Genomic DNA, 15,813 nt, shown 5'->3' with positions numbered 1-15,813 from the left:
TGTGCTGTGGAGGTGTGTGTGTGCGCGGATTCGGAGCTCAGGTGTGCTGCTCACCCCCGAAACGCTCTATTCTGTTAAAATACAATTCATCTTGTATTATAATTTTGGGATGCTGAAAGGGGCTGATAAAGGTTTTGTGCTGGATGTTATTCTCGGCTCTGAGCCCTTTCTCCCCTCGGCTGTCCGGCGCAGAGCGTCACACCATATTTAAGCGACCACTTTGATTTCAAGCACAAGAAAGTTAACAGCTTTATTATGCAAAGGTGTTTCTTCAATTATAAACAACTACTTTGAGATTTATTTTCGCCTTTTTTTGAACTACACTAAAATCCCCCATCCCAACCCCGTAAATTTTTAATGAGCTACTTTTTACTTTTACATAAGTAGATTTTTATAATGGCAGCTTTACTTGTATTCCAGTAAATGTTTACTTAAGTAACCGTACTGTACCTGTACTTGAGTACAAAAGTTAATTACTCTTTCCACCTTTGGCTTTGAATGGACAGGGTTATGAATAAAAGGGGACAGTGCAGGTAGGACGGTTTGGGGAGAGAGTTCGCAGGTCCAGATTAAGATGGTGTGAACACGTGCAGATGAGGGATGAGGGGTGTATCGGCAGGAGAAGAGAAAGGTCAACCAGTAAGATGTTGATATGGATGTGATGAGGGAGGACATGCAGGAGGTTGGAGTGACAGGGGAAGATGTGGTAGACAGAGGTAGATGGACACAAGTGGTCCGCTGTGGTGAGCCCTAACGGGAGCGGCCGAAAGAAGGAGGAGTAAGGTTAGCGAGGAAAGGTGTGGTCAGGCATCCCATAATAGGTCATGCCACGCACGAGGACAGGGCAGGTGGGGCAAGTCAACGGACGTCTATACATCTATCTCAATTCTTTTATTAGGAATTAGAGCTATTTACATTAAACGCTGTGCTTCTCACAGTATTCAACACGAGCAGACTTCACAGACATTTTTGCACATGTCTGTGGGTGTACAGTACGGACGGGTCCGGCACACTTCATCTGTTATAACTGAGTTTGTTATAACGGGATCGTACTGTATTTACAGATGAAAATAAATTGATTTGAATAACACCTTTTGGTGGAAATCCAACACTGGGCATCACCTTGAGAACACCATCCACTGAAGCATGAACAGAGCATGAAGTATGGTGGTGGTTACATCATCTTACGGATAAGCCTTTCATCAGCAGAGACTGGGATATACTGGTCAGAGTGGAGAGCAAGACGTATGAGACTGGGGCAGAGGGCTCACCTCGAACAGAACGATGACCCCGAAAACCCTGCGCTAGTTAGAGTGACCCAGTCAAAGACCAGACCTCGGTCCGAATCCTACAGCTGTGACTGCACATAAGCGTGTGTCTAGCTGCCAAAGCCTTTTTTCCACCAAAGTGAACCAACTGCTAGCTCATGTCTAGTGCTAGTGCTGGTTCAGAGCCAGTTCAATACCGAACCTCCTAAGAACTGGCGAGTCATGTCATTGGGTCATTCATTACATCTCTAATTTTCCAGCAATGTTAGCGGAAACGCTAGCAGCAATGCTAGCAGCTAGAACAACATCTATGGCGTTGCGAGCAGTTCTCCTGACTTTATCATTAGTAGAAAGCATTTAAACTTGCCATTGCATATTAAGTCAGTTTTTTCTCCCTGAGGGTCAGTGCTTTAGCTGCTTGAAAACAAACAAAATGATTCCAAATTGGGCTCCGGCTCCAAACTTGCCTTGGTGGAAAAGGATTACCAGACCAGGTGGGAATACGACATGTCTGTCATTTTATTTAATGAAGATTTTTTTTGGTTAAACATAATTTTTCAAAACAAGGTCTTATTTTAACAAATAATTATTGACAGAGGTAGCATCTACGGGCAAAGGCAGCGGCCCTAGAACGGAGCCTTGAGGAACATGTTACAGTTCTTTGTGCAGAAAAGTCATCATTAACATTTACTGCTAGCAGATAAGATAAGCTTAAAGACTTCAACAAACTTTTGATGAAACAGTAAAGCATCTCTCTCTCTCTCTCTCTCTCTCTCTCTCTCACTCACACACACACACACACACACACACACACACGCACGCACGCACACGCACACACTTACCAACAGGTATACACAGGATATCAGCCTGCAGTTGCATGAGTAATTTGTTAGCCGTCATTCCTCCGTCCACCTGTAACTGAGTCAACGAAGCTCCACTGTCTCGATTCATCGCATCCAAAACCTGAAGCAAGAGATTTCACATTTTAATCAAAGTGAAGCCGAGCCACCCGTACATCCTCACCTGCTGCTTCATTATGCACTGAAACCCCCCTGCGGATCGCATTCTGAAGACCTCACAGCAGCCATCCACTCATCTCCTCACCAAATTGTCTCAAACTATCCATCGTTCGCTTATTATTGTGGATTTCTTTGAGTTCCTCTTACGGAAAAAAAAGCAGCACACAAATGACTCCCGTATCTGTGATTCACTACACAAAAGCTTCTGAACATTTAAAGGAACGTTTGTGCTCCTAAAGTAACTCTACATGAGTGCTGCACCTTAATAAAGCCATTGGAGCGGAAAGCAGTGAAGCCTGGAGGCTCAGAATGTGTCTGAACAATGAGAAGAACAATGGATTATACTGGATCTAGATTAAGTAGAAATCATAAGAAAGTATTTTTTTATAATTCACTAAACATTTAAATAATAATTAGACTTATTCCCTAGATTGATTTTAAAATTTAAGAGTAATAAAAGTGATGTAATTTAAACAAAAGTTTTAAAATACCATCTACTCACTGGCCACTTTATTAGGAACGCTGCACTAATACCGGCTCAGGCTTTCCTTTGCTCTCAGTACTCCACAAGATGTTGGAAACATTTACTGGAGGTCTGGGTTAAAGTGATTGCATCATGTAACAACATTCCTCAGCTGCATGTTTATGCTGTAACTCTCCCCGTCTACTACATCAAACACCCAAGGTGGGAAGACCACTGAGGTACAGTGCAGGGAACATGATCATGGAATCTGATTGAGATGACTTGATGCTGCCTCAAGGATGCCGATCTCAGATCAGAGCTTTTCTGATAAACATGGTTGTCAAGAGTCGATGTCTGAGGTCGTCTAGACTTCCTATCAGCTCACACCGGTCGGGTCCCTCCCCTGCGCCATGTCTCATCATAAAGATATTACTGCCTACAGACTTGAGTGTGAAAATCCCAGGAGGTCAGCAGTGTCTAAACCCGAAACCCCCTTGAACCCCAACAGCTATGCCGTGTTCAACGTGAACATGATCAGAGTTGTTTCTGGAGATCCTGACCTGTATCTGTGTTTATGTTATGCTGCTGCTGCTACATGATTGGCTGACTAGATAACTTATGATCAGGTGTACCTAATAAAGTGGCAGTAATTAATACATGCTGTGTATGAATGTGTGTTTCCGTGTGTCACCTCTCGTGTCTGGAAGCACACTGCCTCTAACGCTGCAAACGCCAAGTGACTCCTGTTTGTGAACTGCGTCAGGCCACAGATAATCCTTATTGGAATAAAATGACAATTGGAATACAGTGTGAACACCAGTGAACATGTGATGGGTACAAGAAATAGTTTAATTAAACTTTTAGTGTTGCTTTACTGTTGTATTGCCTGTTTCTTTCCTTGTGAATGTTTTTCTGTATTTCAAAGGTATGATATACTGTATATACTGTATATCTTTAGAAATGATAATAATTATTAACTTTAACACCAGATAATAACTACTAAAGCATAATACAACTACATAATGATTATTATAAGTGTGATGTAGGATACAGTTTATCTCCATCTGATGGACAAAACAGTGTAAATAAAAAACATTTCACCTGAAGAAGACAATTCATATCCTAAAGATGGGATTACACAGCAACAATAATTCATAAACTTCATTTAAACAGTGACGGAAAGCTTGTAAAACACTCACACAGTTATTAAACTCATCCATCATACGCGCAGCTTGAATTTAATTGAAAGTAAATTTGTAGTGTGTAATGTGTGTGAACGGCATGCTCTTAATATGACTGACCGAAGAGAATCAGATCATATCAAATCGCGCTCCTCATCCACTCCCACTCCAGTGAAACCCACCCACCCGTCCAGAATTACACTCCATCTCAAATACATACTGTATATGATCACGTGATAGGATTATAAAAGATAAATTTAAAGTCAGTTATTTCTAAACAAAATTTTTTTTATCATCATCTATCAGATCCATTTCTATCCAGAGCTGCATCAATTAAAGTATGGATCAGAACTGAAATAATCTATAGAGCATGTGACCGTCTACTGGAATAATAATAATAATAATAATAATAATAATAATAATAATAATAATAATAATAATAAACAGCAGACTTATAATAAATTAATGTGCTATATCAAGGAAACACGGCATAACTGGTATATATCATTACAGCCTTGAAACACTAAAAAGCTCACTCTGTGTGTGTGTGTGTGTATATGTGTGTGTGTGTGTGTGTGTGTGTGTGTGTGTGTGTGTGTGTGTGTGTGTATTTATTATTATTCATTATTCTTCTTCCACTATCAGGCTGAACTGGTACTGTGACTTTGGCTTAACCAATTCACACAGAAACAATGAAATAACCTTTGGAGAGAAAAAAAAGGGACAAAAATGTAATAATTGTTTGCTGTTATTATTGCACCCCCCCTCCCAAAAAAATAAAAATAAATAAATAAATAAATAAATAAATAATGCAGAAATACAAATGCAGAAAACAGAGAGAATGTCTCAGTGAGAATGTCTCAGCTCCCCAGAGGAACAGACTAAAGCCACCTTTGGTCCAATAGAAACTGCAATTATTGTAAATAATATTACATTATTAGATATTCAGAGTAATTACAGTGACCTGTGCACCAGGGGCTACAGTTAGTTTCTCTGGGGAGCCTTTAAAAGGTCGATAAAGGATCTCATTTTGTACTTTTTTTCTCTTAAGCACTGAGCTAAGTCAACTGCATTTGAATGAAATGCCTTTTTGTTCTCGCCAACAGAAGCTTAAAATTACAATAAAAAAAAGAAAAAAAAAATAAAACTTCAAAAGCAATAATTTATTTTGTCATTCCCTAAAGGTGCAAGTAAACTGAACTGAAGTGAATAAATACTGAATAAATATTGACTTACTGAATATTTACTGCTAAATAATAAAACTAAACTTTATTTATATTTAGCAGCCTGATGATTTTTAAACTAAATATTTGTTTATCCAGTAGAGATTAAATTTTAAAATAAAAGTTCATGTCTAAGCTTCATGGCATCAACCAGCACCTCAGATTAGAGCCGTTATGAAGCTTTACAGATCAGAAGTAGCAGATACTGTACATCTCAATATCAACTGGTCAAAGGAGATTATTGTGTATTTTGGAAAACTCATTCACTTGTTGTGTGTGTGTATCATACACATACTGTATATACTGTACTGTATATGAAAATGAATTGCACCGACTGTGGCTGTTGAACCACATCTTTGCTTCATCTCTATATAAAGAATGTTCCTCAATTATGTGTTAATGGTTCTCACCCCCGAGCGCTGGGTTCCCAGTAGGGAGCATAAAGTCCAGAAAAAGCAGGAACAAAATAACAGCCGTAAGACATACCAGCTGCAGCAGCCAACGTTTCTAATGGAAAAATCAGAAAATACTGAAATATTATTCTCCATAACACACAAAACTACACGACTGGATCTCACATTAGATATTTCAATTTATTTATTAATTTAATTTATAATCTTTATATATAATATTAAAATGTACTGATGATTTTTAGTCGGTTATATGATAAAGGGCAAAGTGTGAGGGCTCACCGATTTCAGAAGAGGATTTGAGGATCCCCAGATTGTCCTTCAGCCACCTCACTACTGCCCCGGCTATGGCAACCGATCCCTGGAACATGGAGCATTCTCTTTAAGCACACACACACACACACACACATATATACACTGAACCACTGGCCAATTTATAGTTGGAGGTTTCATGGCTAAATTCGACCAGCCTGGTGGCCAATCTTCATTGATTGCGCATTCCACCAATAAGAGCAGAGTGTGAAGGTTTGTTAGCACAGAGTAATAGCACAGTTTTGCATAAAACATTATGGGTGACATATCAGAGTTCAAAAGAGGACAAATTGTTGGTGCGCGTCTCGCTGGCACATCTGTAACCAAGACAGCAAGGCTTTGTGATGTATCAAGAGCCACGGTATCCATGGTAACGTCAGCATACCACCAAGAAGGACGAACCACATCCAACAGGAGTAACTGTGGACGCAAGAGGAAGCTGTCTGAAAGGGATGTCCGGTTGATAACCCAGATTGTATCCAAAAAACATAAAATCACAGCTGCCCAACTAACTGCAGAATTAAATGTGAACCTCAACTCTCCTGTTTCCAACAAAACTGTTCGTTAAGATGTATTGTTCTCTGATGAGTCCACCTTCACTGTCTTGAACTTTCCCACATCTGGGAGAGTTACGGTGTAAAGAAGCCCCAAAAACGCGTACCGGCCAGACTGTTGGATGCCCAGAGTGAAGCATGGTGGTGGATCAGTGATGGTTTGGGCTGCAATACCATGGCACTTCCTAGGGCCAATACTTGTGTTAGATTGTGCTGCCGAGGACTACTGAACCATTTTGGAGGATCATGTGCACCCAATGGTTCAAACATTGTATCCTGAATGCGGTGCCGTGTATCAGGATGATAATGCACCAATACACACAGCAAGACTGGTGAGTGGTTTGATGAACATGAAAGTGAAGTTGATCATCTCCCGTGGCCTGCAAAGTCACCAGATCTAAATATTATTGAGCCACTTGGTGTCTTGGAGGAGCGAGTCAGGTTTTCCTCCACCAGCATCTCGTAATGACCTGGTTACTATTCTGGAAGAAGAATGGCTCAAAATCCCTCTGGCCCCTGTGCTCATTTCCAAGACAAATTGATGCTGTATTGTCTGCAAAAGGAGGCTCTACACCATACTAATGAATTATTGGGGTCTAAAACCAGACGTTTTAGTTTCATTGTCCAACCCCATATATGTTTTTAAATAAAATTTAATTTAGCAAGAACCAAATATTCAGATTTTATTTGTAGGTAAAGGTGTGACTTGTAGCCATTAAAAACCCAGAGCATTTTAGCCACTTTTTTGTTTGTTTTGTTGTTTTATAAACATATACAAGGCTCATTATTATGTGGGTTGTTTCTAAGACCATAATAATAATAATAATAATAATAATAATAATAATATGCTTTGAGAGTTTTACATTTTTGTGACATCGTTCCCATATTTCAATATAGTGGTTAAATTTATATGTTATAAAAGCTATATAACATTTGTTCTTCCTGATATATCTAATAACCAAATACACAGTGTAAAGTCTGAAACCTCCCTGCTAACACACACCAGGGCTCTGCAGTTTAACCTTTAGTATATTGTGGGCCTGAGCCGATTTCTTACTGTTTATAGCTTGTAATAAATTTTGTTGGATATTCATTTATTATTTAGGGAATAAACTTTAGGAACAAATGTTATGCTTTTATAGATTTTTTAACCTCATTGAAGTGTTCTGTAACTCATTTTTTATGCCGCGAGATCATCAGTCCTAAATTTTAATTCTCCTTTTAATTTTATTTTCTCCACTAACACCTCTCCTTAATCTCTAACATCCAGTAGCAATCTAAGAAGCTATTGATTTAGGGTCTACTTGATGACAATGCATCCATCTACAAAAATTATGTAAGTAAAACTACAGTAGCAAATCTAGTTAGTTAGATATGTTAAAACTACCAAAAAAAAGGAGGGGGGGATGTAAAGGCATGTTTATGAATACTATATTTATGAATAGTAGCTTTCCATCGTTTCTGTCTGAATTCATTTTTACTTGTGGAATTGCTTTTGCTTCTTGCTTTACCGTAGTGAGGATTCTTTCAAAAAATAATTGCATGACCTGGATTTGAAAATTGACTTGAAATTAATTTTTAATAAAAAATAAAAAACATCAAATCAGTTTGTGATGTGACAAACATTTGCTTTTACACTAGTCTTCTCTTAGACACACTGGTGTGCAGGTTTTAAAGTCCTGTTTCATCTCTGCATGCAGTCTCAGACTGGCACAATGCTGTCGAGACCAGAGACATGCCATCAGTTTTAGGACTCTTTCTGCTGTTCTCTACTGCTTTCCTGATGTGTTTAGAGTCACTACGATGCTGCAGATTGGATATTACATCTCCTGTTTATAACACGCCGTATTTATTTATTGTAAATAGGCCACTTATGCACTTCTGGTTGGATGCTAACTGCATTTCATTGGCTCTGTACATGAACTCTGCACGATGACAATAAAGTTGAATCTAATCGAATCGAATATAAAATCAGCTTAAGCAGTAAGATGGGGATGATTTATGACCAAAAAACCCCCCATAATTTGCACTCCCAGTTACAAAACCTCTGAGGAACGTCCCCTGTGTTTTACAGAAGTCCTACAGACGCTCAGGTCTACAGCTGTTCAGGGACAAACTGACAGAGCTGAAATCTCACATCTCACATCTCTCCCCACTCTGCACCACAATCCTTTTGTTTTCGCGTGAAGACCACTTCTGACCAGAGTCTTTAAACTGTACACCCTGATAGTGATGCTAGTCATGTTTAATTATTTGGGGGAAGTGAGCTTGATGAAGGTGAGCTACAGATTCTCTTCTCACTCAGCTCTGTCTATTTGTTTCTGCTGAAGGTCCTATACACCATGTCTGGAAATACCTCACTAAATTTCCATCAGGTCCTTACAGATAAAGGTTTAACTGGCAGATCTAACACAACGTCCCCACAGACTGGTGTGGTTTGGGTCCACTTGTCACCCTATGGCTGATAAAACACCTCCATCCTGATCCTGGTCCGTTCCATGCCTCCGTCTACAACAAGGGGTTTACTGAATAGTTTAGCGAATTGTTTAAAATGATGTAAGTCATATACACACTCGTGCATTTATTAGTGCTGACTTATCAAAAACAAGTCCAGTACAGTTACAGTTACAGTAGATTCTGTGCCAACGTGCACTGTTCTGCCAGCGTGTGGTGGCCGGAAACCTGACTAAAACCCTTCATTTTCTATTTAATTTGTCACAGACAGTGTTTACAGTGCCTTCCAAAAGTATTTAAACGCCTTGAACGGTACAACCACAAACGTAAATGTATTCTATTGGGATTTTATTTGACAAACTGGCACATCATTGTGAAGTGGAAGAAAAATGATAAAATTTATTTAAAAATTTAAAATGTATAGAATGAAAAATAGACATTTACTAAAAAACAAAAAAACAAGATACATTGTAGATATTGTAGATTGGGACAGTGGTAGCTCAGAGGGCCAAGGCATGAGTTACTGATCGGAAGATCGGCGGTTCGATCCCCAGCTCCACCAGGTCGCCACTGTTGGGCCCTTGAGCAAGGGCTTTAACCCTAACTGCTCCAGGGGCGCTGTATCATGGCTGAACCTGTGCTCTGGCCCCAGTTACACTCGGATATAAGAAGAAGAAATTTCACTGTAATGTACTATATATGTGACAAATAACTTAGATAGGACAAGGAAGCATCAGTCCCCTGTAACGCTTAGTTAATGATGCCAAACAACAACATACAGTAGCACAATGCATGGTGTCTGTGAATGGCTGAAGTGTGGTGGCTGTATAAACCCTTTTAGTGAATCTAAAATGTTCACCTGCGGCACGCCAATATATAGATTTATAAGAGATTTTAAAATGCAGTTGTTGTTTTTTTAAAATGCAGTTTCTCTTCACATAATCTCCCAGAGATGAGACATCTGAGACAATAGGAGTCCTGGTGAAACCTGATGTTACCCTCAGACAGGTGTGAATGAGTCTTATTATATTACATATTCATGTAAAGTCTTGGATTATTCAGTGAAACAGAGGTTCACTTTACACATCAGTCACTTTACCCCAAATAAAAGGTCTTTGTGTTTTAATATAGTTGTTTTCCTATAAACACACACGAACATCAACTCATGTCTGTGTTCAAAAACAAAACAATCTGCCACGTTTGTTTAATCTCCTTTTTCTCCGCTTTTCTGAAAATAGTATTTTTGTGTGCAATTTGACATAGGTTTAAATGTTGCACATGAATCTAACATCTTTACATCAGCCACATTCTAAATGCCCAGTTTGTTCTCTACATCAATAAGGGAAAATGTACAGTATTAGCTACTATATTGGTAAATCTTTGAAATGTACACAGATTTAAGAAGAGCGCTGAATCACTGCAGGTCTTCAGAAAGGCCTCAGACCCCTTTAATGTAGACACCTTGGGACCTCACACACACGTCTACCCGGGGTCTCATCCGCTGTTCAAAACACTCATTTCTGAATCTCATCGATGGTCTGAAATCTCTCGCCTTTTAAAGGTGATTTTAGTTTGGAGAAAAGCCCGAAGTCCCAGGATGCCATATCTGGTGTGTAGGCGGGGCTGAGTAACCCAAGTGATTGGATGCACTCATTGCATCGTTCCTGAAAGCCCTCTGAATAGTTTTCTCTGAGGAACGTTCAAGTTTAACACACAATTTAACACAGATTTGTTACTCTACTCCCTCAGTCATTTAATGCGATGGACGCATAACAGCATCTGGCGCCTCACTGACTAGTACAGTGAAATCTACATTGTTTACACTCTTTACTCTCTATTGTCTGCCAGGTTACATCGATGTTGTACAGACTGTTCTCGTTATATTAACAATGTCTGGGTACTTTCCTGGACCTCGTACATGTAAAAAAAAAAACATATGTAATATTTAATGCACAAGAATATTTGTGCATGCTTTAATTCTGAATTTGTTTTTAAAAAATTTATTCTGCCCTGTAAATACGTCCAGATGCATAAAAAAACAATAGCAAAGCATCTTTAAATTGTATAAAACCCAGACTGCAGGCATTTTACAGTTTCCTTTACTTACTTTTCTATTTTTTCTTAAATATATTTTTAATTTCGACAAATAATAAAATGAAAGAACCCGACTTCTTTAAATCTTAAATACATCAATAAACATAAAAACCGTACAGTATTCACCTCGAGTGCATAGTGAGCAGGTTTGTCCTTTCCCAGTTTGTAGGCCACAGTGGTGAGGAGGCCGTGTTCTGACATCACAGGCTGTGAGGAAGAGTTAAAACTTTAACTACAGTAATTAAAGTCATCTAGTGATGACCTTTAAAGATTAAGACCATGTCATGTCATTAAAGCGTTAAATACCTTGACTCCGGTATTTTTCAACATGAAGCAGCCGGTTCCATATCTACAACAAATACAGAGACAACATAGGTGTGTTAATGGTATGTGATTTTCATAACACATGAAATCCTGCTGAATTTGTAACCAGATCAATAAAGCCTCCAGCGATCGAGCATCAGTTGAAGGTCGGATCAGCTGCAGAGAGCCACAGAGAAGATTCAGCAGGATAATTGTTTTGCCGCTGAATTGACAACGGTCAAAGAGGAAGCCGTTACTGACGCAAAGACGGTATTGGATTTCTCCAGTTCGTGGTCTGTGTAAGACTGGGCCGAGGACGGCGCCCAGCTTCACTTCACTGCTTATCTAGGAAGTATCTCTCACATTCGCCTGAGGTGACGGTGCCGGTCACCCCTGCATGAAACTCCTGAACCATTATGAAATCAGGGAAGACATCGTACTATAGAGACATATTTTGCTCAATATTCTGCTCGAAGCTTTACTGGTGTCTGTCTCAAAGCAAAAATCATGTCTGCACTGGTCACACAGTCCTGGTGTGGAGCCACACTGTGCTCCTGGGAGGTTCTGCTCTGAGACAGCGACTGGTCTGATGACGACTCAAGAAAAAAACAATCAGGGTAGTTGTCCGGTATTTCCAACTCGTCCCAGATGCTCATAAATGTCTTCGTGGCGTTAAGGACGGCTGCTGTGCATGATGCTTCGCCTAAGTTTGTCTGGAAATGGGTTTGCTTAATCTTTTTGATTGAAGGTGGCACATTAAGAAGGGTCTGTTGAGAAGAACACACACACACACACACTTGTACTGTACAGCCAAACAACAGCTCTGGCAGCTAAATTACACCCTTCCAGCTTGTATGCTCAGCCGGCTGTACACCGGTCAAAGCAGTCGATCTTAAAATGGACACAGATTTAAAGCACAAACGCTTTGTTTCCTGTATCTCAGCCATGAAACATTTACCGCATGTAACGCAAAGTCTACACGTAGAGTGCTAAACCTACTTACTGTATGTGCAGTGCCCTAGCCAACATGACTGATCAGAGTCTTCAGACCACAGAAACAGTTATATGGCACATGTGCTGGCACGTGTGACTCCAGTGATTCAAAAACTGTGAAGATTAATTCAATTCAATTCAATTCAATTTTATTTGTATAGCGCTTTTAGCAATTTTCATTGCCGCAAAGCAGCTTTACATAGTCAAAAGAATTATTTAAGTTTGTATGAAATGTGAATTTGTATGAATCAAAATGGTCAGTTTGTCCCTGGTGAGCAAGCCGAGGGCGACAGTGGCAAGGAAAAACTCCCTGAGATGGTAATAGGAAGAAACCTTGAGAGGAACCAGACTCAACAGGGAACCCATCCTCATTTGGGTGAAACAGAAAGAGTAAATGATCTGCATTTATACAGTGTGTAGGGTGGGAGGCAGTTCAGCTATAATAGCTGATGTTAATTGATGTTAATATGGAGTCCAGGTAGTTATTGAAGACCCAGGTAGACTTGTAAGAAGTTCCAGTCATGAACTATCGAACTGTCAAGTCCTCAGAGAAACAGTTGCCAACACCAGTCAAGGCCAGAACCATTTTCTAGGTGGAGAGAATCATTCCCAGACACCAGACGCATCCCAGAGAGACACACGTGGCATCCATGTGACGAGATCTTCAGCCAGAAGCGGGGCACCAGGATGGGTCAGACAGGTCCGGAGGGCAGAGGGAGTCTGGATCACTGGCAGCTCAGGAACGACATGTGTAGCTCGACAGAGAGAGAGAGAAAGAGTGAAAGGGGGGGACAGGAGGAGAGAGGAAAAAGAAAGAGGGGGGGAAAGAGAAAAAGAGGAGAGATGGCAGTTAGGTATGGTCACAGTCACACAATGTATAATGTGAATGTATATTAACTGTAGAGTGCAAGCAGAGACTCCGGCAGGACTAACTATGACAGCATAACTAAAAGGGAGGAGCCAGAAGGAAACACAAACATGAGGGGGAACTGACATGTAAAGCAAACAATCACCTCACCGTCAGCAAACCTGAGTGATCAATGAGAGTGAGGAAGACAGCATCCAAACATACCAGTTCACCATAATACTCTACGTCCATGAGTCCCCCAGATCTGCTCCTTTACCTATGGCAAATCTATTTATAAAAATGCTCGGCTAAATAAATAGGTTTTTAGCCTGGACTTAAACACTGAGACTGTGTCTGAGTCCCGAACACTATTTGGAAGACTATTCCATAACTTTGGGGCTTTGTAAGAAAAAGCTCTGCCCCCAGCTGTATTTTTCATAATACGCGGTACTGACAAGCAGCCTGCATCCTTTGATCGAAGTAGGCGTGGCGGATCGTAAGACACTAGCAGTTCGCTCAGGTACTGCGGCGCGAGACCATTTAATGCTTTATATGTCAAGAGTAGTATTTTAAAATCAATGCGAAATTTCACAGGGAGCCAATGGAGTGAAGATAAGATAGGGGTGATGTGCTCATATCTTCTGGTTCTGGTGAGGACTCTCGCTGCTGCATTCTGGACTAGCTGAAGCTTATTTATGCATCTAGCTGAACAACCAGACAGTAAGGCATTACAATAGTCCAACCTAGAGGTGATAAAAGCATGAACTAGTTTTTCTGCGTCGTTTGGCGACAATAAATTTCTTATTCTGGCAATATTTCTGAGGTGAAAGAATGCTATCCTGATTACGCTGCAGATATTGTACAGATATTGATTACTAAATGCTCAGCACCTCACTTACTTCATGTAACCTCCTTACACCAGTCAGGCTCGCAGTGGGTTCAAAGTGGATTAAACCAAACTGCTTAGCAACTTTCAGACATGTGAAAAGGCACATCTCCGTGGCCGTGAGAACATGATGGGAAAATGTAACGGATAAATCCTACTGTAGCAAACCATGTCATTTATTTATAGCATTTATTCATATTTTTCAACTAAAATATACTCATTTAAAATAATTGTATAGCTCAGTGATCCCACTGTGTCTGTAAATAAAAACATAAAATTAGAGGAACTTGAGAACAAATGAATCTTCTTCCAAATCAATGAACTGAAGTAGTAAAGCGTGGGTGAATCTAAGGTAAGCTCCCCTCTCCCCCTTCTCGTCTTACACAGTTACCCTTCCTCCACTCTTTTCACACACTCTGATCAGCTCGGCGTCAAAACAAGAAGCGCATGCGTGATACATGATACTCGGTACTCATAAACCAAGACTTGTTTGTCTTCCAAGTCAAAAATCTTTGCTCGTCTTGCAGAAAAATCGCTAACCGCGTTACTCACAATCCGAGGTTCCACTGTACTTAAAAAATATTGTTTCTAAAGGTGATTCGACATGTTACTCTCACTCACTTATCATCTATATATCGCTCTATCCTGTGTACAGGGTATCAGGGAGCCTGGAGCCTATCCCATGAGACTTGATGGTGTACAAGGTGGTGTATACCCTGGACGGGATGCCAATCAACCACAGGACTCACACACACACACACACACACACACTACAGGAAATATTTTGGGAACACCAATTAACCTAATCTGTAAATCTTTGGACTGTGGAAGGAAAAGGATTACCCGGAGGAAACACACCAAGCACTGGGAGAACATGCAAACTCCACGCACACAGACCCCAAGGTGGGAATCGAACCCGGGCACTGGAGGTGCGCGAGGTGACGTACAGCTTACTAAATGACTTAATTTTTCCACCTGGTTTCTTAGTGCTGAAATCTGGCTCTGGTTAAAGGTCTTGCTCAAGGGCCCAACAGTGGCAACTCGGTGGCGGTGGGATTTGAACCTGGGACCTTCTGATCAGTAGTCTAACATCTTATCCACTGAGCAACACCTGCCCCTATGAGTACTCGTGATATTCTACCTATATACCGATATTCTATTACCTTCGCCCTTCATGCTCTATCCAATATTGAATCATGAATAAGGCCTTGGTAGATTAAGGTTTAATTACAGCTCGAATCCAACAATGTGTGATACATGCTCCATTATACAGTATACTCACAACAGTGTGATCAATGGATGTGTGATTACTGCCCTGCTCTGGATACTCTGACACCTGTCCTTTACCACACCTTCAGACTTTCCGGTTGCACGGGTCCATGTCACTGTTCCGTCCAGCAGTCTGGTGATCTCTACTCCACTGAACTGTACATCTCAAAGAGAATCTGGTGATGAGTCTGGTGGATGCTGTTGGGGGTTTGAATGATATTGATGAGCGTGAAGAGATCCAGGGTTTCAGCATCACTAAATCTGCTAGCTTGTTGGCTAGTGCTAAGCTTTATCAAATCTTTACCTTCATTAATTTAACGCTGCATGCTGCCGTGCTCCATGATATGTGCTGAGATGCTTTCAAGCACTTTTATTTTTTTACAAGACTTGGTATAAGACATTCTGCTGTGCTTAAATGGGAATGAGGAAGTGATGGCAGGCTTATTGTTGCTTTTCTTTTTGGCCTTGTTTTTCTGTCCTACATCCTTCCCCACTGAGACACACCAACATAAACACACACAGGACGATGCAGTTCAG

The 15,813-nt window shown here is 40.4% G+C and overlaps 1 protein-coding gene across 1 annotated transcript in view; it reads right to left on the bottom strand.

Annotated features, from left to right (window-relative positions):
* Positions 1-15,813, bottom strand: part of LOC128523880 (glycerol kinase-like) — a 37,681-nt gene that overhangs the window by 5,928 nt on the left and 15,940 nt on the right. The window contains exons 11-16 of the mRNA XM_053496053.1: positions 11,285-11,327; positions 11,105-11,185; positions 5,847-5,925; positions 5,565-5,661; positions 3,442-3,526; positions 2,111-2,231 (exon numbers count right to left, since the gene is read on the bottom strand). Of these exons, the coding sequence (XP_053352028.1) occupies positions 2,111-2,231; positions 3,442-3,526; positions 5,565-5,661; positions 5,847-5,925; positions 11,105-11,185; positions 11,285-11,327 (506 nt within the window). The remainder of the gene's footprint in view (positions 1-2,110; positions 2,232-3,441; positions 3,527-5,564; positions 5,662-5,846; positions 5,926-11,104; positions 11,186-11,284; positions 11,328-15,813) is intronic.

The sequence above is a fragment of the Clarias gariepinus genome, chromosome 5 (assembly GCF_024256425.1).
Source record: "Clarias gariepinus isolate MV-2021 ecotype Netherlands chromosome 5, CGAR_prim_01v2, whole genome shotgun sequence".
NCBI lineage: Eukaryota > Metazoa > Chordata > Actinopteri > Siluriformes > Clariidae > Clarias > Clarias gariepinus.
This window is presented reverse-complemented; position numbering and strand designations above follow the sequence as displayed.